Source organism: Brienomyrus brachyistius, chromosome 3 (assembly GCF_023856365.1).
Source record: "Brienomyrus brachyistius isolate T26 chromosome 3, BBRACH_0.4, whole genome shotgun sequence".
NCBI classification, from domain to species: Eukaryota; Metazoa; Chordata; class Actinopteri; order Osteoglossiformes; family Mormyridae; genus Brienomyrus; species Brienomyrus brachyistius.
In genome coordinates, this window is record NC_064535.1 from 8,363,140 (window position 1) to 8,390,426 (window position 27,287).

Here is a 27,287-nt window from a genome sequence, read left to right on the forward strand (position 1 = left end):
GAAGTCTGTATAGCTGAATTGCGTAATGTCACGTTGTAGCAAGACTCATGGTGCAGGGTTAGGGTTAGCTGATTGCAAAAGCAACCGAATTGAACAGATCTTTCATTGTGAGATCTTGGAAAAGGCTACTTCATTTCAGAAATGCGATTATTCCATCCATCCATCTGCCAACCGCTTATCCTGGACAAGGTTGTGAGGTTCCTGGAGCGTATTCCAGGCAGTGTGGAGCAGAAGGCTGGGGTGCACCCTGTATCAGGTGCCAGTCCATTATCACATAATCACATACATCTCATCATGCACTATGGACGAGTTACTGTCAGTCTAAGTGCCTGTCTTTGTAAGGCAGAAAGAAGCCAGAGTAACTACAGAAAACTAGAATACATGAGGAGATTATGCAAACTCCTCACACACACAAGATCGCGCATTTCGACATACGACGTTTATTTGATAGCGGACACGATTTTGTATTGCAGTGTTCGGATTATATAAGCGGATTTAAGCACCTCAAAAGAATGCACAGCCTTGATATTTTGTCATATATGCTGGGAACAGCGTCCTCAATACGAAAAGTCGCACTTGGATCACCCAGCAATACTAAAGTGATCGAACTGTTTAGGCCAAGTAATATTAAAGGCTACACCACGTGTTTTTTATTTCTTTATATGAAAAATTACATTAGGACAGATTTGTCAATATAGGCTTTTTGTAGAAATGTACCGGTAACACTGACAAAAGACAGAGAACATATTAAACGACGGGGTGTGTAAAAGGAAATCGCACATCCCACGGTGCTCGAATTCACTCCGAGGAATTCCAGCAGCGGACACGTGACCTGAGTGTCAATGTGAGATTTACTTCTTCTTCCCTGCGGTTTGTTGTGGCCGGTGCCAGTCGCATGTGCCGTGGGGCTGCGGGGGACATCGGCAGCCGCGGAGGGATTCATTTTACAGCATTACACTTTTAAAAAGTCTTAATTGCTTATGTACGCGTCCTTGTAGCATTTAAGCACGGAAAACTGCGGAGGATCTACGCTGAAAGGCAGGTCGGGTCCCATTGCTTTCGTCGTACTCGGTAGACTTTTCCTTGCCAGTCAAACCATTAGATACTGTGGTCTTCGCAAAGTGACATTATTTTGGATCTTTTAAAAAATGTCTAAAAAACTAGTTTTACTAATTAGGGATTTCTGTTTTTAATGATGCTTAGTAAATGGACCTATTAACCATCACGCTTTGACAGAGCGCCTCAACTGTCTTTCGTTAACTTTCACGTACTATTTGTATGTTTTGCTTTGGCTGAGCATTTTAGTGTGTATGATATTTCATTCTATGTTAACCTTTCGTTTATAAATGTCATATCTGCGTCAAGAAACAAAACATTTCAGCAGCTGTAAATTTTCGGCGAGCATTTTAACATTTAGTAATCTGTAGTTTATATTTAATGTCATGAATTATTTTAAACCGCTAGGCGGTGGCAGTGAGCTGATCGTGCTGCTAATAGATTTGCTTAGATCCTTTTACTATCCATGCGCGGGTATTCCAGCGCGTGTGTTTTTCTTAACAAGATGAATAATAATAATAATAATAATAATAATAATAATAATAATAATAATGAACACCGAATAATAGTATTTCAGAGTATTTGCATCATTTACATCTCGTTATGAGTAGTATTGGATATATAGTCGTTGTATATCACGATAATTGTGATATTTTTAAATAAATTAGACGTTAATTTTGTGAGAGATTCTTAGCCATGACAATGGAGAGATATTGGTCGTGTGCCAAGTGTAGAGTATCCTTAGATTAATAATATAGGTTACAATTAGGGGCCTAGTTTGACATGAAATTAAACCTTTCTGGGGTTATAAGAGGTTAGGAGCAGTATTTCCGGAATGGCTGCCGGTTTGCTCAGTAATGAGATTCATTATTTTAATGATGTCATGTAATGTTCCGGCTGTAACTGGAAATCATGTAATCAGCTGGCTGCAATTCAACTACATGAGGCATGTAAACAGAAAAGTGGCTTAATCCACGTCACATAATAATTATGTATGTTAGATATATCTTCAGTCATTTGCCTTTGATAAACATGACCTGTAAACATGATACTGACAAAGAAATACACATTAATAAAAAAAAAGTACTGAAGTTATAGTGAATCAAAGTGAATCTACTAAAAAGAAAATGATCATCTGAAAATCCCTTAAGATTTATTTTATGATGGAAAGTTACAGTGTTTTGCTCTTTTTTTTTATCGCCCATTTCCTGGTATGGAGGTATCAGCCTCTGACAGTGGTATGTTAGGAGTGAGCACTGGAAACCTCTTTCTGCCCCAGACCTACCTGTTGAACAAGCTGGCAGAGGCAATAACGCAGCTCGGAAGGGTTTTCGGGAATCATGTCTTCCTCATTCTGCATTCGATGAGATCACTTGGTGTCCGACGCTGAGAGAGAATGGCTTTTGGTTGATGATACTGTGGTCTACAGTGAGAACATGATTGTGACATAGTACAAGTTCACTGGAATGCAGTGATCTGGCTTCTTGCTACATGCGGATCTCCTGGGCTGGTCGGGAATCTCCCACCTGGCTCTCATTTATAAAACATTTGCTGCATGATTTTGTGTTTTTACACCAAGCAGTAAGACATTAACTTTATAAATTCTCGGTTCTATTCACTTTGCAGCTTTTTGCAACAGGTTTTTAATTAGTGATAAAGGTGTTTTTTTTTGTAATCTTCGAGTCTTGGAAGGTTCCTTCACTTGCGATTTGCTGAATTTAGCACTACCGAATAGCCAATTGCCCCCCAATGGTCTCATCTACCCGGTCATAACAAGCAGGGCAACTTAAGGTCAGGAAGTGTTTGGGTCTTGTTCCTCAGAGAAGATCTATATCCAGCATTCCTGTTCTAAACCTACTATAGCTTTATCAGGTCACTTGGCCTTCAGGTTATCCAGGCTGCTGGTGGCAGTGTTTCAATCACCAGATGGGAGATGTTGAGTGTTTCTGCTCCTTTCTTCTGCCAGTAGTTTCCAAGGTTCCAGACCATATGTGCTGCAGGAAAGCAGCTGTTTCTGCTGTGGGATTTCACAAAGTTGTAGCGCGACAAGCAGTTAGTTAACCTCTTTAGTGGTGAAAAAGTAGAAAGCTGATGACAGGCCAGTGAGATCTGACAAGCAAGTCTTTAACTATGAACTACAACAGTTTTTCATTCCTCATTTAACAAGAATACAAAGGCATGTCTTTGAGGAGTGAAGATGTTGCCTGGCAAGATGAACATTATTTAGGTGTTTGTGCATGTCAGTATATGGATAGATTTGTTTACTTGTGTTGTCTGGATGTGTTTGTAACCCTATTAGCACACTCTTCTATGGTTTACTATCAACTTTAGGTATTCCAGTTTCCTCCAGGAGTCCAAAAATATACGATTGGCCCGCAGTATGTGATTATGTGTACGCGATCTCAGTAACTATATGAAAGGGTGCTCCTCAATATATGTACTTGACCTTACTTATGTTCTCGTGTACCCATTTGACATCTTCCATCGCTGAAGACCAGTTCCAGTACTCAAGAGCAGAAGTACAGAGGGCGGTAAAAACTGCTGGATGTCGTTCTTGCTCTGCCCCAAATATCACATTGCCTGCAAATATACATGGGCTGTGTCCTCGCCAATCAAGACCAATCCCATAATTCACTGCACCACAAGTTTGTTCTTGGGAGGCAAGTTAGCAAGACCAGTCATGCCGTGACCACCGGTATGATCTTTGGCATTGAGAAACACCCAAAATGTCTGAGCCCAAAAACCAACCAAGGTCTGCAATGTTCCAGAGCTAAATCCATGATGCTTTGCCATGACTGTGCGATGACTCCCATGGTTATATCGCTTTGACAAGTACTGTGTCTAATTATGACTCATCCAAAAGCACGACTAAACATGTTGAAGTAGCTCTTGTCATTGGATTAGCTGAATTGGATCAGATGTGGCTTTGATCAGGTAACGCATGCAAAGTGGTCTTCATGCCAGGAAGCAATCATGCTACATCTTGGCAAAGACCATCAAAGGTGTGAAAAAGCAGCTACATCAAGGCAACAATGGAAAGACAGACCCATTGCTCAATTATTTAAGCAAAGTGAAAAATTAACCCAAATCTGTGTGATTTAAAAAGAGAGCCCCTTGTATTTTTATTACCAGGTTAAATCTGTCTCCGGCCCAGCCATACTAGCTAATGCAAAAATTATTTCTTGGATTTTTCCTCGTTTCTTAAAAGCAAAGGAGAGTTTCCAGCCCCAAAACTCACCTCCACTGACTTAAGCCGCTGGGTGACAGGGCATCCTCTGATAGGCGTGCCCGTGCTTTCAGACTTTACTGCGCTGAGCCTGCAGATGTTTTTATTCATGTCCAACATGCTCAGCTGCTCAAGTACATTGCCATTCAACACACCAGGGATCAGAAGCTCAGGGGTCAGCCTCAGCAAACGCATGCCATTACTCTTCCCCCGAGGAAGCAGTTTTTAACACACTATGCCTCAGTTTATAAACTGGATGCCTCTTAAAGGAAACTCAACTCAACTCAACTAAACTCAACATTTCTGAGATTAGGGCTGCCTCTAACTGCTTAGGTGTCAGTTGACCATATGAATGCTCTGAGACAAGCTCATTCTAATGGCCTGGTGTGAGGTTCCTGTGAGCTGTGGCAGATGTTAGTCTGTCCCTGTGTTCCCTTTTCTGAAATCGGGCTGACCTGATTTTCATATGTGGCCGAAGACTTGAGAATGATAGTAAGATGGACGTCGATTCACAACAAACAACAGCTTGCAGTGCTGATGCATTAATGTGGGAAGGCTTTCCTGTTTACACTTCATGTGGAATCTCTATTACTGGGAGAATAAAAGCCAATTAGAACCCAGTATAGTATAATAGCTGTATAGGACTATTGAGCTGAATGTTGAACATGAATATTATTTGAATCCACTTACAGAAATTAGTATGTTAAGAAGTACTGATCCAGAACTGATTGTGCTGATTGTTGATGAAACCATTGTTTGTGGAGTTCTGGCTCTGTGACAACACCCATTAGTGCTCTAGTGTTGCTCAGCTGTAACTTCAATGCCACATGGCAGCTACAGCGCACAGTAGGGTCGTTAAACGCTGAAGGAACGTACAATATACACAAAACAGAACCTCCGTTGTTTTCTGATTTCTGCTAACATATCGCCAGAGAGGCTGACTGTCTAGTGAAAGTAAACGACTGGGCTCATTTATCTTGGGGCACAATGGTGACGCACGGGCTACGTCGGGGTGAGAATCTGCCTTCTCAGGGGTATTTTTCTCTGAACAATTTAACAGAACTGCAGAGCCGTAGTGTACATGCTAATCCCACTCCAGCTAAGGGGAAGGGCATTCAAAGACATGCATCCCCAAAGCCGGAGGGGAACGCTGACGTAACGGGGACCTGACCCTGCATCTAATGCTGCATTTTTTGGATGGAGTTATCTCATCAGGAACTACAGGGACTGGCATGCTTCCATGGTTGCCATGGTGATGAGGGGGAAAACTTTTTTTTTTTCCTGGCATGTCACCCATCTTTACACCTCTATATTTCGCAGGACCAGCAAGCAGGCCATGAAGACCACATCCCGGTCTGTTATTAGCACCCTTGATTTCCACAGTTAAAGCAAACAGGAAAGAATCTTTAATTTATTAATAATTTAATGGCAGTCCCTGAAATTAATGTTTAGCATATTAAATTTGAACATTAGCATAGATACAGTAGGAGGGGTGCCGTAAAGTGGGGAGGGGGGTTGTTAGGACGACTCAAAGGGCCCCTGAATGACAAAGACGCCAAATTTATATTTACATTCATAATTATATTGGCCTTCATTGGGAGCTGCATATGATCTGCTCTCATGGGGCCCAGAATCAGTCAGCCCTCCCCAGGATTGGACTGAGATTAAAAATTGGCTTTGTATTATAGGGTCCCCTGCAGTAAATTTGGCTGATCACAGGGGGGTCTTCACACTAAGTTTTTTGTTAGGGGTGTGTGATTTAACAACATTGGATCGTCAGGGATTCCCTTCCATTCTCCATCTCTGTCTTCCTGATAACAGCTCGATTGAAACCAAAATGCAGTCGGGTAGCGCAAGATCTGAAATCAGCGTCTGATCGGTGAGGTTCGTGTCATTAAGTGAATTTCTGCATTTAGTTTTAGTCCAGCGCCGAATGCATGTTCACATGACTGTCTTGGAAATCACACGATATAGCCGTCGGCCATTCCTCCATTTTGCTGAATGCACTGCATTGTCCATTCGGCCCAGCGAAGGCTCTGCAGATTGAAGCACGTGAACCACTGGAGACCATGACTTGCTTGCTGTGAGTTTACAGCAAGTCTTCAGGTTTGATTATACCATGGAGACAAATATTCTTAAGCTGACAGCACGGAGGATCGATTATATCAGTATGCAATCTGGTTTGTTGATCGGGGACCGAAAGTACTCTATCTGATCATCGGAGTCTGGTTTTGACTTCTTAAAACTGCCGTCAGGAAACATACATCCTATGCACACAACATACTTATCTTTCTTATAACAAATTCCTGCTGTTTCATTTCCTCATATGTACGCAGTAGTCGGATTGGCCTCCTGCAATAATTATGCGATTTAAATTGAATTAGACAGCAGAAACACATAGGTTCCCTGCTTTTAAATGTGCGTGTTGTTTTTCCAGCTGAATGCACTGATTTTCAGAGGACAAGGCATAAATTTTATCCTCCTTAGACTTCCAGCGTAAATCTGTGGAGAAACGATGTATTCATTTGTGCCGCATCCATATGCCAAGGGAGAGTGTGTCCGTGGATAGCTTGCGTTAGCGTAGCTGTTAGCATCCAGGGGATTAAAGCCAGTGGGATTAGCTTCTTTGCAGTTATCATAGCCTTTCTGCACCCTGTATTCCAGAGGTGTTTTTTTTGTTCGCGTATGTTGCAATCAGGCATTTGAGGCATGCTGTGTTTGGTGACAGCTTTGGAATAATGCCAGCTGTGCTTGTGAATTGTCACAGTTCCCGTGCAGCCTGGCACACTAACTGAGCGTCATCGTGTTGCCTCGTTTGCTCTGCATGTTCTGGCCTGGAAGGGGGCAGTCACTCAGTTCCTGGGCAGTATGTCAGCCAGGGACTCCCTGCGACATAAGAAACTGCGATGTTTTGTATTTCTTCCCCAGCTTAACCTGTTTATTTTTGTTGCCTGGTGCAGTGATTATCGCTGTAACTGCACACATGCAGCGGTGTGAGTTTGATTCCCGCTCACCAGCTCTGTGATTATGAAATCTGCATATTCTCCTTATGTGCCGACAGGTTCCATTTTGGTGTAATTAAATGAATTGATGTCTTTTAACGTGTAATTAGCCTGTGTGTGTGTGTGTGTGAGAGAGAGAGAGAGAGAGAGAGAGAGGTTTTGCAAATGTCCCCATAATGTAAAAAAAATCTGATACTTTTTATTTTATGGGGACAGTTTTCTGGTCCTCAGAAGGAAAAAGTCAATTTTATAAAAGTCTGTGATTGCAATCAAAGAACTAAAATAGCCAGAAATCTTGTATTTAGTTTGGTTAGCTCTGAACTTCTGGGTGAAGCTGCCGTGCTCCTCATATTCTGTTACTCTGAGATCACAGTTTCTCATCTCATCTCATCACATCCCATCTCAGATAATACCTGGTGGAAGGTTTTACCACCAGAAAGAGTGTCGTCTCTCCTGTACAGACTTGAACAGCTATTCTGTGGCATGGGAGCCACCCGCCATTGCGTGGACTAACTAGGATAACAACTGTAGATAGTACAATAGTGGAAATATGTTCTGCGATATGCATTTGGCTGTACTGATTATACTGGTAGAGACTGCATTTTGATGTTTATGTGCATTTCTCCAGCAGCACTGTCACAAAAGGGGTTCACCTGTAACCAGGCAGAAATGCAAATGGAAAACGAGGAGCAGAGCTGTCCTGGAGAGCCCAACATAATGGATATGAGAGGAAGCTTCTTCAAGGTGGGAGCATCTGCTCATCCATCTGTCTGCTTGTTTATTACCCTGTCTGTCTACCTGATTGTTTCACCATTTGTCTAACTGTCTGTCTGTTTTTTATCCTGTCTGTCTGCCTCATTGTTTCACCATTTGTCTGACTACCAGTTTATTACCTTGTCTGTCTACCTGATTGTTTCACCATTTGTCTAACTGTCTGTCTGTTTTTTATCCTGTCTGTCTGCCTCATTGTTTCACCATTTGTCTGACTACCAGTTTATTACCTTGTCTGTCTACCTGATTGTTTCACCATTTGTCTAACTGTCTGTCTGTTTTTTATCCTGTCTGTCTGCCTCATTGTTTCACCATTTGTCTGACTACCAGTTTATTACCTTGTCTGTCTGCCTCATTGCTTAACCATTCGTCTGACCCTCTGCCTGTTTATTACCCTGTCTGTCTGCCTCATTCTTTCACATTTGTCTGACTGTCTCTCTGGGCATTCATTGGAAGCTCAGCCTAGCTGCCCTTATGCCTAATTGACTCCTTGACAGCATGTATGTTTGCAATGTAATATTTGCCTCACTAGTAACTTACATAGGACAAAAGTGTCTGGGAAATATGTGAAATATAAAATGTATATATAGTAATATGTACCCCATATCTGTTTTTGCCTGCTTTTCTTATTGTGCTTGTCTGCATCTCTGTTTGCCTGTCTGTCTCTTTATAGCCTCACACAGACCGTGTTCATTTCCATGATCACAGTAGGAGCGTGTATAAACAATTGTCATCATCGAGAAATGCTGTTTGTCAGCCTGTCTCCACCTCTTCCCATCTCCACCCAGTTTTTGCCCCTCAGATTTTCTCAAATCTAGCTTTTAATCCTGAACACAGAAGTATCGTTCGATTACTCTGTGTTAATGAGAACCTTCGGGACGTCAAATTCGGTGTCGTTGAAGTGAAGGCTTGGACACCAACTTGTTCGTTTCAGTCTTGCCGGAGGTTATGTGAGAGGAGAGAATGTGTTTAATCTCCTGTACTGTCTCAATCAACCATGTTCCATGTGTCTCATGAGAACCGCCCCCGGTACTTAAGGCTTACTGGTATAACCGGTATAGATAGTCTACTGATAGAAATATGTGCTGCAGTATATTTTTGGCAATTCTTTGTATACCAGTAGAGACTAGATTTGGGGTATGAGATAACGAGCACTGCTTTACTCAACCTGCAATGCCAGTGTTGATAGTGATTTTATAATACTCAATAACGAAAGGCCAAGCTAGGATCTTCAAACCTGCGAGAAGCCCCATCAGACAAGGTCATCTTCAATGTTGGAGGATAGAGTAGCACAGACTTAACATCTCCGATGGATGGCAGCTGTCCTTTGATGATACGAAAGGCAAATCTTTTCTTTGATGTGAGGGATGTATAGTCCATCGTTATAGAGAAGGCTGGGCTCCCCTGATACATGTAAGAATTGCAGTTTGGCAACAAGGCCGAGTGGTTCTCCTGTCTTAGACCTTCCATGCAGGGATTTATGGGTCTGGTCTAGCAGGGGACTCTCCTCAATGTAGATCTTTCAGAACCTGATGGGAAGGGAAATACTGAAGTGTTTCACCCAAGGCTTTTACCTTGACACTGATTAAACTTTAATTATGCTTAATCATGACATACATTTTCTGGTATCGCTTTGTCTTTTTCAGATGTTCTAATTAGCACAGTACAATCTAGGGCAGCGGTTCTCAAACCCGGTCCTCGCGCCCCACTGCCCTGCTTGTTTTCCTGTTATTCCTGCCCCACACACAAGTCCCAGCTGTCTTTCAGCTTCCGACTGACTGAACACACCTGATCCAGGTAATCAGCAGTGTGTGGGGCAGGGATAGCTGGGAAACAAGCAGGGCAGTGGGGCCCGAGGACCGGGTTTGAGAACCACTGATTTAGGGTCTAAGTGAATTTGAGTTTAAATTATTTACGTTCTAATCTTCTTGAATCTGTCTGTATTACATCTGTGATGTATTACCTTATGCGCAAAGAACTTCTATGAAGGTTTTAAGCTTTAAATGCAAACATTCACTATAAAATGAATTACATGGGTAATTGTTCACAAAATTAGAGTTAAGTGACTTCTGTCAGGCAGGTTAAGGTCCTTGTGTAGAACATGCTATTTGGTTATTTACGGTAGAGGTTAGTATCTGTTTTTGTGTGTGGATGGGGAAGCGGGAGTAAGCCGCTGCTGAGCAGAGCTTGATATCCATCAGCTTTTCATTGTCAAACCTGTTGCACGGGACTCGGGACGGAAAATGATTGCGCAACTGATCAAGCGCTGACTCATTATTCGGGAAGAAATATGTCAGTGTACCTTGAACCTGGGACGCATTTTTAAATGGAAGTATTCTGATAGAAGATCAAGACCAAGATGACGCAGAACTGCGGAAACGCAGGAAGGAGGCGATTGCTCAGTACATAAACGAGTACTCTGATCCAGTCCCGGGAGTGGCCCATGAACTTCTACTGATGGAGAGACAGCAGTGGAGGAGCTACCTGAGGATCCATGACTGAGAAAAGAAAAGTTATATAGTGATATATATTATTGAGGTCCAAATTTGAAAGTATACCATGGTGTATTGCAATTTGAAGCCATGTCTCCCAGCTTTAGTGGTCCAATGTGAAGATGTCCCTTATTTCTCTTGCTGAGGCTTGTGTTGAGCTGTGGTCTGGCTGCTGAAGGATAGTCTGGCTTTGGGTGGAGCGCGGGATCATTGTCTTAGATCAGGGGATGGAAGCCACTGCTGCCTCGAGGGCTGAAGAGAGCGACTGGTCTTTGCTCGATCTGTTTGTCCACATTGACATTTACAGTATATTTTAACCAGCCATTTTCAGCTGAAATTTAGAATATCAGCAGCTGCCCCCCCCCGCCCCCGCCCGAAATGCATTTCTTAAGTCTTACGGGCTGGATGGAGCGATAACGTGATGGCGCCATCTTGTGGGCTTCAAGAGGACTGCTCACAGAAACTGAGAAGTTGCGCGTTTTCTTTCCCGTTATTTTCTACTACGAGCTATCTGGAGTTGTTCCTTGAATGCGTAACATAATGGAGATTTGTGGTCATTTTCGGAATTCTTAAATATTTATCCAATATAAAATATATTTTTGTCTGTGAAAAGGTGGGATGTTTCGAAAAGGCCCCTTAAGTGAATTGTGTTCATTGTTGTTTTTATTATTGTTAATGATTTTGATTCGGCATATTTTTCTATCCATTGCTGTGGGTTTGATTCCAGGCTCTGTGACAATCTGCAATTAGACTTCCACCAGGTTCTCTTAGTCCAGAAATGTGCGTCTTTAATGCACTGGTTTCGCTGCATTATGCACGTGTCCATAAATCGTCCATATTATGAGCTTGAGTGTGAGCTCTGTCAAAGTATGGCGTCCTGTATTACTTGTATAACCTTATTTATTTTCATTGCGTTCACACCGGTTTGTTTTCTGGTCTCCGATCCAACAGCTGATTCACGCCTTTGCCTCAGAAATCGGGGAGCTGAACGGCGAGATGGTGCCGGCGGCGTCACGCGCGGACACAGAGCCGTCCGAAGGGGTCCTGCAGTGGTGAGTCGGAATTCGAGGCTGATTTTCAGGACTGGCAACTTCGCTCAGCTGCCTGGAGTGATATTTTCAATTCGAAACAAATCTGCACACATATGCACCACACATACACACGCATTTACATGTACTTAACACTTTTATTACCTTGGGAAAAGTCTGTAGGGTTTGCAAACTACCGCAACGCTTCTGATGTAGCAAATTTTCGGTTTATAATGGAATAATATAGGATGCGTGAGAGTTGGCGGCCCTGCTTTTTTCCACGATCAATTCTTCTTCATGGTGTATTATACAGCCTGTCCAGCAGAGGGAGACAGAATACACTACTTTGCCAATGAAACGTTTTTTATGATTTTGTCTGTGTAGATTTTTAATTATGCATGAGCATATACTCATCTGCGGTTTTGTTGCTGTATGTATGTGTGTGTGTGTGTGTGTGTGTGTGTGTGTGTGTGTGTGTGTGTGTGTGTGTGTGTGTGTGTGTGTTAGCTTAGCCCAAAGCCTAGTCTGCAGCCGCGCAAACCCCACTTGTGTATATCTGCAGGCTGGAGGGACAGATGACTGGTGTCTACGTTCAGTCCCCCACCTTTGCAGACCCGACCACACCCAGGGATTCTGGCTACGACTCCCTGCAGAGACACATGAGCGTCTTGGATAGGCTGAAGCAGACGCACTCGGTGTGGCTGCTTCTCGGCCTCGGTGACGAGGAGGCTGTCCGCATTCTGCAGTCGCAGCCTCCTGGGGTGAGCACCGGACACGTGGTCCGTGGCTGCAGTCGCATATTATCTGCAAAGTACATATTATTTCCTCCTCTGGGTCTGCTGCAGAGGTTGCTGCACTCTGGCAAGATGGCATTTTGTTTCCATAGCGACCATGCCAGCTTGCCAAAGGGGATGTTTATCGCCGGAGCAGAATGTCACGATAGTTCCTGATCCCGCCGTGCCTTCATTTAGTCGGCATTCCCATAACTGGTTGTACTTCCTCGAGATTTCTAGCGCTGACATCCAGTCAGTCGGCCCGACTTGCGTGCCTTTTAAGCCCTGAGCTGAAGTGAGCGTAAGGCGGTCATGACTGGAAGCAATTAATCTGTGTTCTCTTCGGCCGGTCAGGTTTTCCTGGTGAGGAAATCGGCGAAGCTGAAGAGGAAGGTGATCTCCCTGCGCATGGACAGCTTTTCAGATGTCGCCGTGCGAGACTTCCCCGTGAAGGAGACCCAGTACAGTGAGTTTATGTATTTATCCCACTGGCCCTGCAGCTTGGGTTGCCATGTGTTCACGCACCACCATCATGGGAATGTTTGTCGCTAAGCCTTAGCTGAGATCTTCCCATTTTTGAAGTGAATTTTTCTTGACAGCCAACAAAACTGGATAAAAACAAGGGGCCTGGCACAAAATCCAGAATCCCCCCCCCCCCCCCCCCCCCCAGGAACACATATGCACACATATGCGTGCGTGCACACACACACACACAAACACACACATTTGGTTTCTATCTTTGTGGTGACTGTTCATTCATCTCTATGTGCATAACCCTAATCCCACTTAGACTCTCAGAAAAAAACATTTATACCTTTGCTTGCCCCTGGGTCTGTACCCTTTTAATTGTACCTTTTAAGGTACAGAAATGGACTCTTAGGAACATCCCAAAGGTAGAAACAGCATTAATGTACCGTCAATAGTACAGAAATGTTCCTCAGAGTCCATTTATGTACCTTAAAAGGTACAATTACCTATATCTAAGAGTACAATTGGCAGACCCTTGAGGGTACAGTCCCAGTGACAAGCAAAGGTACAAATTTTTACCCTTTTTTTGAGAGTGTATGACAACCTTATCCCTACCCAGCCCTAACCTTATCCATAAGTAAAACAAAATACAAACATTTTTAGTTTTTTGATTGTAGTCACAGATTTTTATGAAATTGAGTTTCCCCTTGTGGGGACCGAAACAATGACCCCACAAGATAAAGGTATCAGGTCTTCAGTCCAATTGTGGGGATTAAAACACAGACCAGGACTGCATTTCAGCAGGTGACAGGGTCAGGGGGCGGAGAAACAGGTGTTATAATAGACTAGACAGGGTTTCCGCTTATGTTTGTGTTGAGGAAGGTATTGAGTTGTTTTTTAAAAAAATCAGGGTTGTGCCTTTTCTGTTCTGTGAATTTTATGTGACTATCCCATTTCAATGTCCCATTTAATGATCATATTATATTCCACCGATGTGGAAATTTTTACCAATACCAGTAATCTCTGGGCCACTTGCCGAGCAGGGGTGGGGGTGGGGGGGGGGGGGGGGGGGGATGTTTGCCGGCACTGAAATTAGCCAAGCTTGCTGGCACAGTTTAGCAGAATGACGTTATATCATTTTTTATCTTCTGGAAAACGAAACATAATCTCTGGGCTGGATTTAATAAATATATCAAGAATTGTAAACATTTCATGTGCCGGTGCTTTGAGACGGAATATGACTGATCATCCGAAGCAATCATCATCGTTATTTTGGTAGTTATGTCTTTAGCTCTGGTGCTGCTAACTTAGAATACTGATGAAGTTTAAATATTGGCCGCCAATATCGGCAACTGGCAAACCAATATCGTGCATCTCTGCATATTGTGTTATCTCTCTTCATAAAGACAATATTTAGTGTAAAATTAAAATAAAGAGAAAAATATATTTGCTTAGGAACCGTGAGAGAAAACCTTAGTCTCAATTTTAAGGGATTTATATTTTGCCCGGAATCATGCATTTTTTTAGGTTTATGTTGCAGACATTACAAGGGCGGAAAAAAAATAAAATGTAACGTTAGCCGAGTAATAACAAATTTAAATGCCTGTGGTATGCACAGTGCGTACAGGCGTACTGCTGCAGGCATTCATGCTTTCTTATTTGACTTTATGACTTGACTGCATCAGCAAAGACATGAGTGATGGATTCCAGATGTCATTGCCGATACGCAGACATGAGCTATGGATGGCAGAGTTGTTCGGTGATGGCCAGCCTCTGATCACATGGACCTGTGGGAAGCCTGCCGGCAAACATCCCCATTCTCCCTGTTTTAAGTCTATACTGTGTTTTTGATTATATGATTTTAGCCAGTAGAGTAGAGGTTACGTGGCTGCTATGATACACATCTTCACCTAGCTGAGGTCTGGATAGTGCTTCTGCAGTCTCTCATTGAGAGGTTCAGAAGGAGCTTCTACCCTCAAGCTGTCAATACCTTCATAACAGCTACAATTAAACATTTGCAGATTCCACATGCACCATCCACTTTATTGAGCTATGCTGCACATCTCCCACGATGCACATCTCCCACGATGCACATTTCCTATGCTGCACATCTCTTTTCCGCTCTCTTTTTTTCCCTTTATATTTCTGTCCCTTATTACATATTTCTTCTATTGTTCTTTTTTTCTTCTTTATTCTTTTATTGATATTACATTTTCTTTGACCATCACTGCAGGTTATAGTCTGACTGCGTACCTTGTACGTGCTGAATGAAAAAAATCTTGGAAATCTGGATTTTGCATGAGCTGTTACTCTAGAGCAGTGTTTCCAAACCCGGTCCTCGGAGGCCCACAGACGGTCCACGTTTTTGCTCCCTCACAGCTCGTTTTAAACAAGGACTGTCTGGGCGGCCTTGAGGATCAGGTTGGTAAACTGTGCCGTAGACTTTCCAAGCACTTGGTTTGTTAATCTCCACCCCTGTGTCTCCATCTTCCTTCAGCCTTTTGCCTGGAGGGCTCTGGGATCGGGTTCCCTGATCTTTTCCGCATGGTGGCCTTCTACTGTATCAGCAGGTAAGAGACTCCTGCACACGCCGATGCCATCCATGTACACCTGATGCCCCTTCTGCTCTTGGTATAAGGTGGCAAAGCCTTCACTCATCACATGATACTTCCTGTCACTGAAGACTTCTTCCTAAAATGTTATGAAGTCACTAAGTCACTCTGTGACCCTTTTAAGGAAAAGTGTCTGATGGATGGATGGATGGATATACAGTCATGTCTGACTATAACTATAAAAAGTATTCAAACTGTGCATCCCCTTGGTGGGGGGCAGATGAATTATAAGGGGGGGTCACACCTGCAGGGGAAAAAAATAGATAACTGGGGGGGGGGGGGTGAGGTGGTAGCTGATCTATTGTGACCTTCAGAAATTTTAAAAACAATGTCAACACATTATATGCCTGTGGCGGGGGGGGGGCTGTTAAAAAATTTGAATAGCACAGTTTTACAGGATATAGATTGAAGTGCATTAGTTGTACAAATACCTGCTGCAGGATTTAATTTGCCTAAAAATATTACACACAAAACATTTATTCTAAATTTAGTAAGTAATGTTCTTTCTGCTCTTCAATATTCATTCCCTTCTTTATGGGACCAACGTAGGTTGGCAATTAGGCTTTATAATAATGCATTATTATTGTACACAGTACATAGTTGGTAGACTGATGGATGTTATTGCTTTGTTTATCCGAATAGATATTTACTTCCCAAACCTAGCATCACCGTTCAGAAATTCACTTGGCTTTCAGGCATCAGGACATTTTTCCGTAATTATGCAGCAACATGCCGGGGCAGCTGTGGAAAAGCCAAAGTCCCAGTCCTGCTCAGGAGGCCCTTATTAAGCCCCCAGGATCTGGATGCCTGGCACAAACATCTCCACTTCACTATAAACAAGCTATGCGGCCCAGATGGGCCCCCCCAGGACACAAATATCCCATGGTCCCCACTGTAAAAAAAAAGAAAAGAAAAGAAAAGCTTTTATAGCTCACTAGGTGCCCATCATGATAGAGTTTTTGGAATGAATGCTTCGGGGGGTGGGGGGTTGCGTAGTCATTGCACAGACAGAATGTTCTGCAATTAGCATTTACTGATTTCACATGTAGTTTGCACGCATTCACTTTTACCAATTAGTTTGATTCTTTTATAATGCAACATGCAGTATGTCATGCATGGTTTGGACGCGACAAGCCTAATGGTTTTCCCGAGCGAATCCAGTTCATTCGGTCGGAACTTTAAATAGTGTCACTGAAAGGAAAAAAGAATAAGAATTGTTTTCAGTTACTGCTGAGGCAGCCAATGTCTGGGTGGCTAATCTGGAGAATTTTAACTGCCCCCCCCCCCGCCACCCCCTGGATGGAGGGGGAAGGAAAATGTGTGGTGGAGCTCTGCTCCGACATGCAGGGTAATGCGTTTAATAGCAGTGCAGTGTGAGTCACACCATGCTGCTCTCCCTGCTGGTAGTGGAGGAGGGAGGGAGGCTTGTTCATTCACTTTGCCACTAATCTCCGCTGTGTCGCCCCCTAGGGATGTCTTGCCCTTCACCCTGGAACTCCCGAAGGCCATTGCGTCTGCCAGAACCAGGACAAACCTGGAGGACATAGCCCAGCTTGGGGCAGGTGAGAGCTGGCCAGCCTCTTATTTTTACCAGCAGGTGGCGTAGCGTTGAAGGCACTGGGCATTGTTACTGAGTTCTGAGTGTTGTATCTGAATAACTACCACTGTAGCTGGTCTCGCAACAAACGTTTTCATTCTCCTGTATGCCGTTACAAACCACCCCCTCCATTACCCAGAACTCCCTTCCGGTCACCCCCAACAAAGCCTTCTGGGTACTAATGTAACCAATTAGAACAAAAGGTTACATATTAATGTAAAACACGGAGAGGGGCTGAGCTGGACACCCTAAGTGTGTAAATGGCACATAATATAGATGATAATGTTTGTATGAGTCATGCTGTTTTGCCTTGAAATACACGTTATTTTGTCAGCAAATACTCATAGACATAAACAGGAACCCCAGGACATTCGTGAGGATTAGGGGTGAAAGATCCCCCCCAATGTGACAATTTGCAAATACTTGGGCCCTTCCAAGCTGCACCCATAACAATCTGCTAGCCTGAAGTATACAGAGTCTATTTATTCCCAATTTCTAAACAATCAGCACCGTACTCTACACTTTGCATGTCAGATTGCTTTGTCATTCCTTTTCTAGACCTTCTTATAGGCCTATAATATACTAACCATCTAAATTATGCCCCTGTATGTACAAAGTTACTACTGTACGCACTGGGAGCAAAGATGGGCCTATAGTATGCAGGTATACTGAGAAATATTGTCACTAATTTCTGTGTATGTCATGATATTTATGCGATCCAAATCATTCTCAGTTTTGTTTTTGACTCATGTTCAGGTTTTTACAATCTTGAATAAATGAATGAATGTTACATTTATATAGCGCCTTTCAAGTCACTCAAAGAGCTTTTACCGATCCAATGGGGAGCCGCTTCAACCACCGCCACTGTGTAGCCCCCACCTGGATGATGCAATGGCAGTCGTTCTGTGCCAATATACTCACCACATTTCTCATTTAATTGTTCACGGGCAAATTCCGATTAACCCAAACCATGAATGCCAGGTCCGTGAATGTGAAGGGGTTACTGTATGTGTATATTTACTTTGGCAAATACACGTGGCAGGTAGATGAGAGGAACAAAAACAAAGTTATTGTGACATCAGCACGGGAACAAACACGCAAGAAAACAAATCACACGTCACGTCACATTAGGCCGGCAAATGGGACTGGACATTCCCCTCTCTTTTGTGTCCCTTACTCCTGAAACAGCTGCTCTCTGTGTTTTCCCCTATGACCTGTCTGAGAAGTACCCACTTAATTTTGAATTATGTAATTGGTGGAGGTATGCGAATGTGGTCTTTACGCTGTGTTAATCACATTTCAACATTGAATAGCTCAGACACACAGGCCTGAAGTATTTTTTACACAACCTTTGTTTATCTTGGCTCGCCTGGGAGGGCAGGTAAAATGCGCACTTTAGACAAAGCCACCTGCTCTGCTGACGTAGCGCCGAAATCCTTCTCAGCTTGTGGTCGTGCGTTTTTACTCCTTAAAGTGCTTGGGGCAGTCAAGTCAAAACAGCACTCGTCTAAAATGTTGCGAAACGGCCGTGATTCAGGGTGACATACTTTCATGTAGTGCAGAGATTATTTAATGCTTTTTTTAATACTGATAGTCAGTGTGGTTTCGAAAAATGCAGATGTGTCGGTCATCATTCAGGTGCTGACCAGCGCAGATCTTCGGATGTTTGCATCCGATTATCGCTCGTGCCTGAAGTAGCTCCGAATATTCCTGCTCACTCCGTTCTGTGTTTTTTTTTTACGTTATTTATTTTGTTAGCTGAAAGAAACAAACTGGTTAGGCAGGTCGGTGAGGTCATAACGGGAATCCAGGCCTTGACATTTCAATGACTTTTTTCTGATGCTTTACCGCCACAGCGGATACATTCGATTCCTTCATCCAAAGCAAACCAGTACGTGGAAACTTCGCCTTTCCCACATCCTGTGATTTTCGAATGCCTGCACAACATCATCAGGCACGAAATCAGGTTCCTGCCATCTGTAGGTATTCCCCGATGGCTCCTTTGAGGGACGACTCCCGCGTGGAGATGAGGGTATAGGGTATAGGGGACAGGCAGTTGATTTCAGGCTTGCCACGGGCCCCCCGACTGGTGGAGTCAGACAGGTACTTGGGAGTCCGTTCACGGAACAAACTGGGCTGGCTGGACAGTCCACCTGCAGTGTCCGAAAAAGACCAGATCAGGCTTTATTTTCGGAGGAAGCTCAGGTCTTTCAACAAGAGCAGTAGGCTGCTATAGATGTTCAAAGACAAGGACCCCCTTTGTTCAGATAATCACGTTTGCCCCCCCCCCCCCCCCCCCACACACACACATATATGACCCGCTCATTCCGCTGCAGCATTATCTGTTCTTTTGGAGTGAAGTGTCCATCTTAAGGGTAACAGCTTCAGGCTGAAGTCCAAAACCTTCTAGTCATGATTCCAGTCTTCCCTAACTGTTAACACTTACTCCATGCCCCCTATGGTGGGTGAAACACCATGTGAGCCTGCTGTGACTCTCAGGTTGACGCTGCTGATCTATCGCCAGTCCCACTTCGAACACTAGATGCCAAGCGTCAGGTTTCTCATCATGGAAAACCTGGTTTCCGGTTTCCATCAGGTTCCATCTAGGTCTGATCAGCTTAGTTGGATATACATCCCCCTGACACAGGAAGAGGGACCTTTGCCTGTCTGTGGACACCTTCTACTGACATAACTTCTCTCATACAGCCCTACTCCGATCAACCTAAAAAGGTGTGAATACAGTTATACTCCAACTGCAAAACAGCACTCAGCATAAATGACCACTGAATGACAATGACGAAGGGTGATTTGTTTTGTACTAAGAGTCTATTGTCGCTCTGCTTCTGGGAGTAAACTGAGAGGCCGGTAGAAATATGGCAGCGGCGAACTCGGCAAGTTGAGAGAGTTTAGATTTTTGAGTTGAAGGGGAATTTTGAGGAGAGAGGGGAAACTCCCAGTGCGACAACTCTGCACAAAATTTGCAGGAAGTCTTTTGAAGCTGTGGGGGAGGAGCTTCGGGGAGGGGGGGTGGCGGTGGAGTCAGTCAACTCTGCAGCCGCCCACTTAGCTCATATAATTTGAGTGTGACCTCGTTAGCTAGTCAGACTTCAGCAACACAGCACTGGTCTTCAGCTCCTCACTTCACTTCTGAGAAAAATTTATCTGTTTTTTTCCTTTCCCTTGTGCATCGGTTGCCTACTTTTAGTTGAGCGACGGCACTGTGAGTACGAGTAATTAACCTGTTTTGTATTCTGTGCCTTCAGATTTTGGTGCTATAAGTTTTGGTGCTTTTATGCAGTGGGAATATTAGCTGTCAGCATGCTGCCTTATGAGTGTGTTGTGTTCCAGTTTGACTGACACAGATCCACTGTCTGCCACTGCACTGTCTGATTTGCTTCCTCCTCCTTTCTTGGGCAGAATTCTGGGATTCTGCTCTCTGTGGGATCAAGGGAGCCGGCTTGGACCAGACGGGACAAACAGCTGAGGAAGGCTGCCCTCCAGCCACGTGGATCCGTGTGCCCTCCCACTCCAGTGAGGCTCTTTGTTTCATCAACACCTTATTCTTACAGGAGTCTCAGCCCCAGAAGGACCCCGTTAGACCCCCATCCCCAAAAACAGCACCTCTGAGCTCGTCTTTACGCTGCCCGGAATCAGCTCAGGGCAAAAGGAGAATGCCGGAGAAGGCATATTGGATCAACCCGGAGTCAAACCTGCCGGGAACCAGGGCCCTGGATGACCAGACTGAGATGGAGAAGAAAATATTTCTTTATCTCAGCCGGATTTCAGGGTACTCCACTCCCCTAGAAGAGGACATCGCTGCCCTCACATGTGAACAGTATGATGAGGCGGCGACAGCTCCGAGGGAGAGAGTAGACTCGGACAACCGGATAAGCTACATGAGCACCTCCACATTGTCTTCGGACTCATTGGATTTGGTCACCTGCCGCCGCCTGGTCCGAGGAATGACTGACAGCAGCGTGGAAGAAGAGGAGGAGGAAGAGGAAGGGCTGGAAGATGAGGGAGAGGTGGTGGAGCTTGAAGATGAATACAACATCAGCACGGAGAGTGACCCAGAGGTTAGCATCCGCCCCCCCAACAGGGTCCGGAAGAGGTCAAGCGTGAGCTCGGTGAAGCTGTCGCAGGCGCTGAGGAGACCGATCCACAGGATGATGGACAGTCTGGTGATTCCCGAACGTCGGGCCATCAGGCAGGTGCAACGCCTTGTGCATGACAAGACCTCCTACTTTGGCTGCCTGGTGCAAGACTTCATCAGCTACATCAGGGAGAACCACAGCTGCCACAATTCTGGCCAGGATCTGCTGCAGACTCTGCGCCAGTTCCTGACCCAGACCAAGAGCTACCTGTTCCAGAGCTCAGAGCTGAATCCACCAATACACTCTATCATCCCAGAGCACCAAATCGGTAAGACATCCTAACATGTCATATTAGAGAGACCAAACAAACGGGCGTGGCAGTGTTGAACATCATGGCTAGTTACGATCCTACAACTTGCATCATATATCAATAAACATCATTTTGGTGAACTAGTGGGTTCTGTGGTAAGGATAAGAGAAGGGAAATTTGCACAACACCATACTAACTGAATTGAGAATCTATTACCTGCCCATGCATAGCTGAGAATCGGAGCTTCTCCACGGTGGGGAGCCTAGTGATCAGGGGGTTAACGCTGAAGCAGATTGTAGCTGTAAGATGGGGTGATCGCGGTGTCACGTTACCCAGCCGCTATGGTGATCACGGTGTCACGTTACCCAGCCGCTATGGTGATCACGGTGTCACGTTATCCAGCCGCTGTATGCCTAACACGCAGAGCGCAGCCTGGGAATGCGACGCACGCAGATCGCTTGCTTTCCGGCCACTGCGTCTGATTTGTATGGTAATCGAACATTCACAAACACTTTCATATGTGCCATTCCTGAGGTACCGGAACCGGGTAATAGTACACAAGGCTGCAGTTGATTAGAACCGGGTACACATCTGTTAGCAATACTGTTAAGCAAAATATTTCTGTATTTGGTACATCCATCTGTGGCTATTCCCTCGGAGCTGGTCAACAAGCCCCCCCTTGTAATGTGTTGAATGATACATTCAGGCAGATGCTGACTGTTTGGCTCAGACCACGGACTTGCTAGATTTGCGGGGGGGTTAAGGCAACAGACACAGGATAAGGATCTCCTGCATGGCGGGAGCATTGGTTTGTATGTGTGTGTGTGTGTGTGTGTGTGTGTGTGTGTGTGTGTGTGTGTGTGTGTGTGTGTGTGTGTGTGTGTGTGTGTGTGTGTGTGTGTGTGTGTGTGTATGCTGTAGGTTGAGTCATCCCACCACCACCTAGAGGGAAAGGTGTGGGTGGCTGGAGTTGTGGCTGTACCTCTGAAGTCTTTTTTCGGTATGTCAGCTTTGAGGTTTGACGGTTAGTCGCACCTTCCCCAGTATCTGTTGCTTTTTTTAGAAGCCTGGTATAGAGCTGTGTGCCCCCGCCCGATTCTTCCGAAACACATACGTGAGTCAGTGTCGTGCACACACACGGCTTCCCTTGTGTCCAGGCCATTTAGGGAAGTGAACGTGCGGTTTCGTTGATGTCTTCGTCCACAGAATGGTGCGAGCTGGCTACCCACTGGCCGCAGGCCTGCTTCCCGTTAAATGAGGAGCTCGAGTCAGGCAGAACCAGAAGCAGAAGAGGGACCCGTGGTTGGGTGGTTGAGCGCGCATGGCCATCCAGACTGCTGCTGATGAATATGGTTGGGCCAGGTCTGCCTGGAAAGTGGCAGGGCCCTCTCTAAAAGTCAGCCATTTTCATCGATTAGCGCGCAGGTGGATGGCCACAGCGAGTGACGGTTATGCTAGTTACTGGAAAAAGTCATGCAGCGATACTCTGGGAGACAAGGGGAGAAGATGCCAGTAAGCAGTCGGCATTAGACGCTGACGTCATGGAGTTTTTGGTGAAATGGGAAAGCGGGTAGCTGTGGGACTGGTCCGACCGGTCGAGTTTTTTCGAGGAAGTTTGAGAAAGAGCAGATAGTGGGAAACTGAGCAAGTCCTTTGTGTCCTTGAGTAAAGCGACTGATAAACATATTTATCACTGCGGTCTGCGGTTAGCTTTGCTAAGTGCTGCCATCGAATCTGTTTGTTAATGACAGTAACTGTGACTTTAGGGAAATGCTTGCTTTATTTTTCTCCTTCTTTCCAGAAGGTGTTTCTAGGGTAGGTTTTGGCCGGTTTATAGTCCATGACGAGACTCGGTGTCATGGTGAGGCGATAGAGCCCCCTTCACAACCGGACTCATGCTTATTCAGCGTTTAGAATCCCATTTAACGTCCTGTGCCACTGGCAGCTGGAAGTCATAAGACCTCGCCCAAGGATTGCAAGGAAGCCCGAGAGGCGGACCGCTTTCCAGAACTGCTGTCACCACGAACTGACTCATCTTGGTCTTGGTTCCTGTTCAGGCGGCTGTAGTTTATGCTACATTGGCATCTTTTTCAGGGAGTTCGTGTACAGGGCCAAAAGACGGTGGTCGGCGTGTTTCCTAACCTTGATTAACGGAGAGGTGGGGGTGCCTTATTCACAGGCACTTGCTAATCGTTCTTGCTCTCCCACACCAGACCAGGTGCTGGAGAAGGCCATGCAGAAGTGCGTTCTGAAACCTCTGAAGAGCACGCTGGAGAGCGCCCTGCGGGACTTCCAGAAGGAGAGCGGCGAGTGGCAGCGGCTGGAAGGGAACATGGCCCGGAGAATGTCCCCCCAGGAGCTCGGTGTGGAAAACGGCTGCGTCCCCGACCCCGGGACCATCGAGAAGATACGGCAGAAGTTCCAGACCATGCATAAGATGTATTCTCCTGAGAAGAAGGTGGATGTGGTACTGCAGGTGTGCAGCCTCGTCTATAGCACCATGGAGAGAACCTCAGGTATGTCACGCGTGCACACTCACGGGGACACGTGCACTCGCACGGACACGAGGAGCTTAACGCACAAGCGCTGGGCTGCACACTCACTGCTAAACACATGCTTACAAACCAATGGGCAGCTGGGGAGGCTCACGCAGACACGTTCTGCTGCAATGTGTAGCTTTGTGAATTTTGGGATCTGTGCCCATGTGCAGAAGGTTGTGGGTTTGAATCCGATGTCTGTACTCCTGTTCTGTTGTAGGAGCTGATGACTTCCTGCCCATTCTGACCTTTACCCTGGCACAGTGTAACATGCCAGATTTGGACATAGAGATCCAGTACATGATGGAACTGCTGGATTCCTGTCAGTTGAATGGAGAAGGTAAACCCCCCCCCCCTTCCTATCCTGGTCCCCCCACCCTCCTCACTGTGAGGCAGACAAGTGACATGCAGGTGGTGCTCTCTTCACCAGGTGGGTACTACCTGACCAGCATCTATGGAGCTATGTCTCTGATCAAGAACCTACAAGAGGAGCAGGAGACTCAGTCGCTCATCTCCCAGACCCGCAGCACGCTGCGGCAGTGGCACCGTCGGCTGACAGCCCAGCGCAGCACGCCCTCCATCGAAGACCTACAGGTAACCGCACGCTTGGTCGGCTTCTCTCCGAAGCAGTCCTTCAGGGTTTCAGCTTCCAAGTTCTGTCGCACTTCAGCGGTTTTCCTTTTTCTGCAGTTTCAGATTTCAAAATGAGGGATTAACCATCAACCAAAGAATACCTTTTGCCAATAACTTTAGCTCTGACTAAAGTAACGTTCTATTGAATCGTTAAATGAAATGTTCCAGATTCCCAGCTCACAAAATCGAATCGTAGTATCTGACTCTTCCGTATGTGCTTGCTTACAGAATTACCTGCGGGTGTCGTACCTGGATGCCAACAGCACCTACACAACCAAGACGCTTCCAGTGGCCCCCTGTTCCACCACTGGTGACGTGTGCCGGCTGTGTGCGGAGAAGTTCCAGATCACGGGCCCAGACAGCCACGGCCTCTTCCTGGTGATCAGGGAAGACTGGCAGAAACTGACCCCTGACAGCATCCCACAGAGTATCAAGGCTGACATCCACAGCCAGGGTTTGGCCTTCAGCTTCGTCTACCGCCATGTGTGACCGCCTCGCTGAGCCTACCAGCGCTCTTCCACTCGTGGCAGCAGTCGACTGTCCTGCATTGGACTCGTCTCACCACTGAATTGAGAGATTAAATTAATTATGCTGACCGCAAAGGATTCTGGGAAGAATCCCAGAATCCCGCCCCTGGTGAAACAGAACACCATGACCGCCTGTCACTGATGCTCCTAACCGGGTCAGGGTCGTGTTGGGCTGCTCTGCACCTCGACTGCTGGTGCTCTTACTATGGGTATGGTGGGTGTGTGCCCCACCCCCTATGTGCATATAACAACAAAACTATTGACAAGCAAGATTTCTCTTGTCAAGGACTATTTGAGATGTCAGAAGTTATAAGGTCAGCTCATGAAGAAGCATCTGTGCCCTTGTATAGCTATACCATTCTCCAGCTTCTCTGTATTAATAGACATTCCGACAAATGAAGAGTCCCCTTTTCTACTTTTTATAAAATACAAATTTTATACATATGTAAATATCATGAATTACGTAGAAAATATATTTTTTGTTTAGTAAACATTTAGATTTTTTTTTGTTACAGTTGCTGGTAAACTGACTCATAGATGCATTCTGGGTAAAAGTTTTTGAGTTACTAGAATGTGTTTTCTTTTTTCCTGCTTACGGCACTGGCGAGGAGCGGAAAGCAGAGCTGAACATTCAGCTTCATGCTTGGGCCTGAAGCCCCTAGCTGAAGCACTGCAACAAGCTGTGCCTCTGCGTGGCTGTTTTGGCCACTACGAAAGTCAATGTAGCCGATTGCCGATTGTGACCCTTTCGGTTCTCTGGCCCATGATTAATCTTGATGACTGATCCCTGATTAAATCTCTATTCGAGACGACTGAGTGGCCACTAGCCTGACAACAAGTCGATGTACTCATTCAGGGAAGTCCATTTTTAGAGTATTTATTTACGACTATGTGGTGCTGTGATCCACCATACTCATAAATACTCTAACAAGGAAGTAAAACACTTAGTCTTAGAAACTAAATTCACAGTATTTATCACCAGGCTATTATTATTTTCCAGTTGGAACAGGGTATCCCTCATTTTGCCTTAGATTACTTTATAGTGAAGATGGTCATGTTGGCAGCACTTTTTTATGATATATAGTATTCAGAACACTAATTATAGTGCAACTTGATTATCGAAGAGTGTTTGCCTGTAGCATCTGTTTGTATTGTATACATACGATGTAAAAATGATTTTAACATGGAAATTAAAAAAAACTGTTGTTGATCTGTGCAGGAATTTTCACAGACCAATATGTAATATTCTGTTTAAATCTTATTGTTGGTTGTATCGTAATGCATCTGTTATTTTTAACTTGCCCAAAATAAACAGCATAAACAAAATAAATATACTGTTGATGATGTCTGTTCTTCCGTCTGTATTTCATTAGCCAAGCAGTAGCCAAATACAGAAGACAAGATTCTAGAAGTATCATTTCAGAGAGGTCATTTTCTTGTGGTGTTACCCATATCCGCGATTGTTACACCAGGGGTGTCATACTCCAGTCCTGGGGGGGCGGAGAACTGCACAGTCTTTAGTTTCCCCTCATTTAACACACCTGATTCAGGTCCTTGTGCTAATTACCACACAGCTCTTGAGCTGAATCATTTGTGGTGGAACCGGGAAAGAGCTTAGTTACACAGGGGTCCAGCTTCCAAGATCTGGAGTTTGAGACCTCTGGGTTACACAATACATGCAAGGGAAATATGTCCATTTTCAGGTAGGGTTAACAGAGGACAGAGGAAACTTCTCTTTGAAGTGGTTCATTTCTGGATCTGATATAGAAAAAAACATGTTATCAAGATATAAAGAAGATTAGAGATCACCCTGTCTCCAGAAGCTATCACTTGTGTACATCTCACAAAGGTTAATAGGGCAGAGATAAGTTAAGTGGAGCGAGTTTGGTTAGATTCTGTGTAGGTGTATCTATTTCTGCTACTTGTTGATTGACTCCTTTTAGCATATAGATAAAGCAGGTAAGATCTACGAAGATAAGGTGCCGACTGGAAACTCAAGCCACATCCCTATTACCAGTAAACCCCCCCCCCCCAGCATGGAATTTACCCTATGCTTTTGACTGGAGTCAAAAGAACCAACAGTGACAGGCATGTTAAATCATTCATTAGCATTAGCGAGCCTCTGTTGTTTCCTTCCTTATTTGTCTGGGTTTTTCCACAC

The 27,287-nt window shown here is 44.9% G+C and overlaps 1 protein-coding gene across 4 annotated transcripts; it reads left to right on the forward strand.

Annotated features, from left to right (window-relative positions):
- The first annotated feature begins 856 nt into the window (after positions 1-856).
- On the forward strand, positions 857-26,456 carry rin2a (Ras and Rab interactor 2a). Of its 4 annotated transcripts, none has more exons than XM_049008225.1 (12): positions 857-1,042; positions 7,913-8,028; positions 11,499-11,599; positions 12,138-12,336; positions 12,703-12,814; positions 15,314-15,386; positions 16,899-16,990; positions 20,443-21,447; positions 23,643-23,945; positions 24,187-24,306; positions 24,397-24,560; positions 24,828-26,456. In XM_049008225.1, exons 2-12 carry the CDS (start codon positions 7,954-7,956, stop codon positions 25,086-25,088), a joined length of 2,505 nt encoding a protein of 834 aa, XP_048864182.1. In that variant the 5' UTR covers positions 857-1,042; positions 7,913-7,953; the 3' UTR covers positions 25,089-26,456. The 4 variants fall into 4 exon arrangements, with proteins under 4 accessions (XP_048864182.1, XP_048864181.1, XP_048864183.1 ...); XM_049008224.1 differs by having other exon boundaries at positions 7,916-8,028; XM_049008226.1 differs by having other exon boundaries at positions 857-1,038.
- The last annotated feature ends 831 nt before the right edge of the window (positions 26,457-27,287 follow it).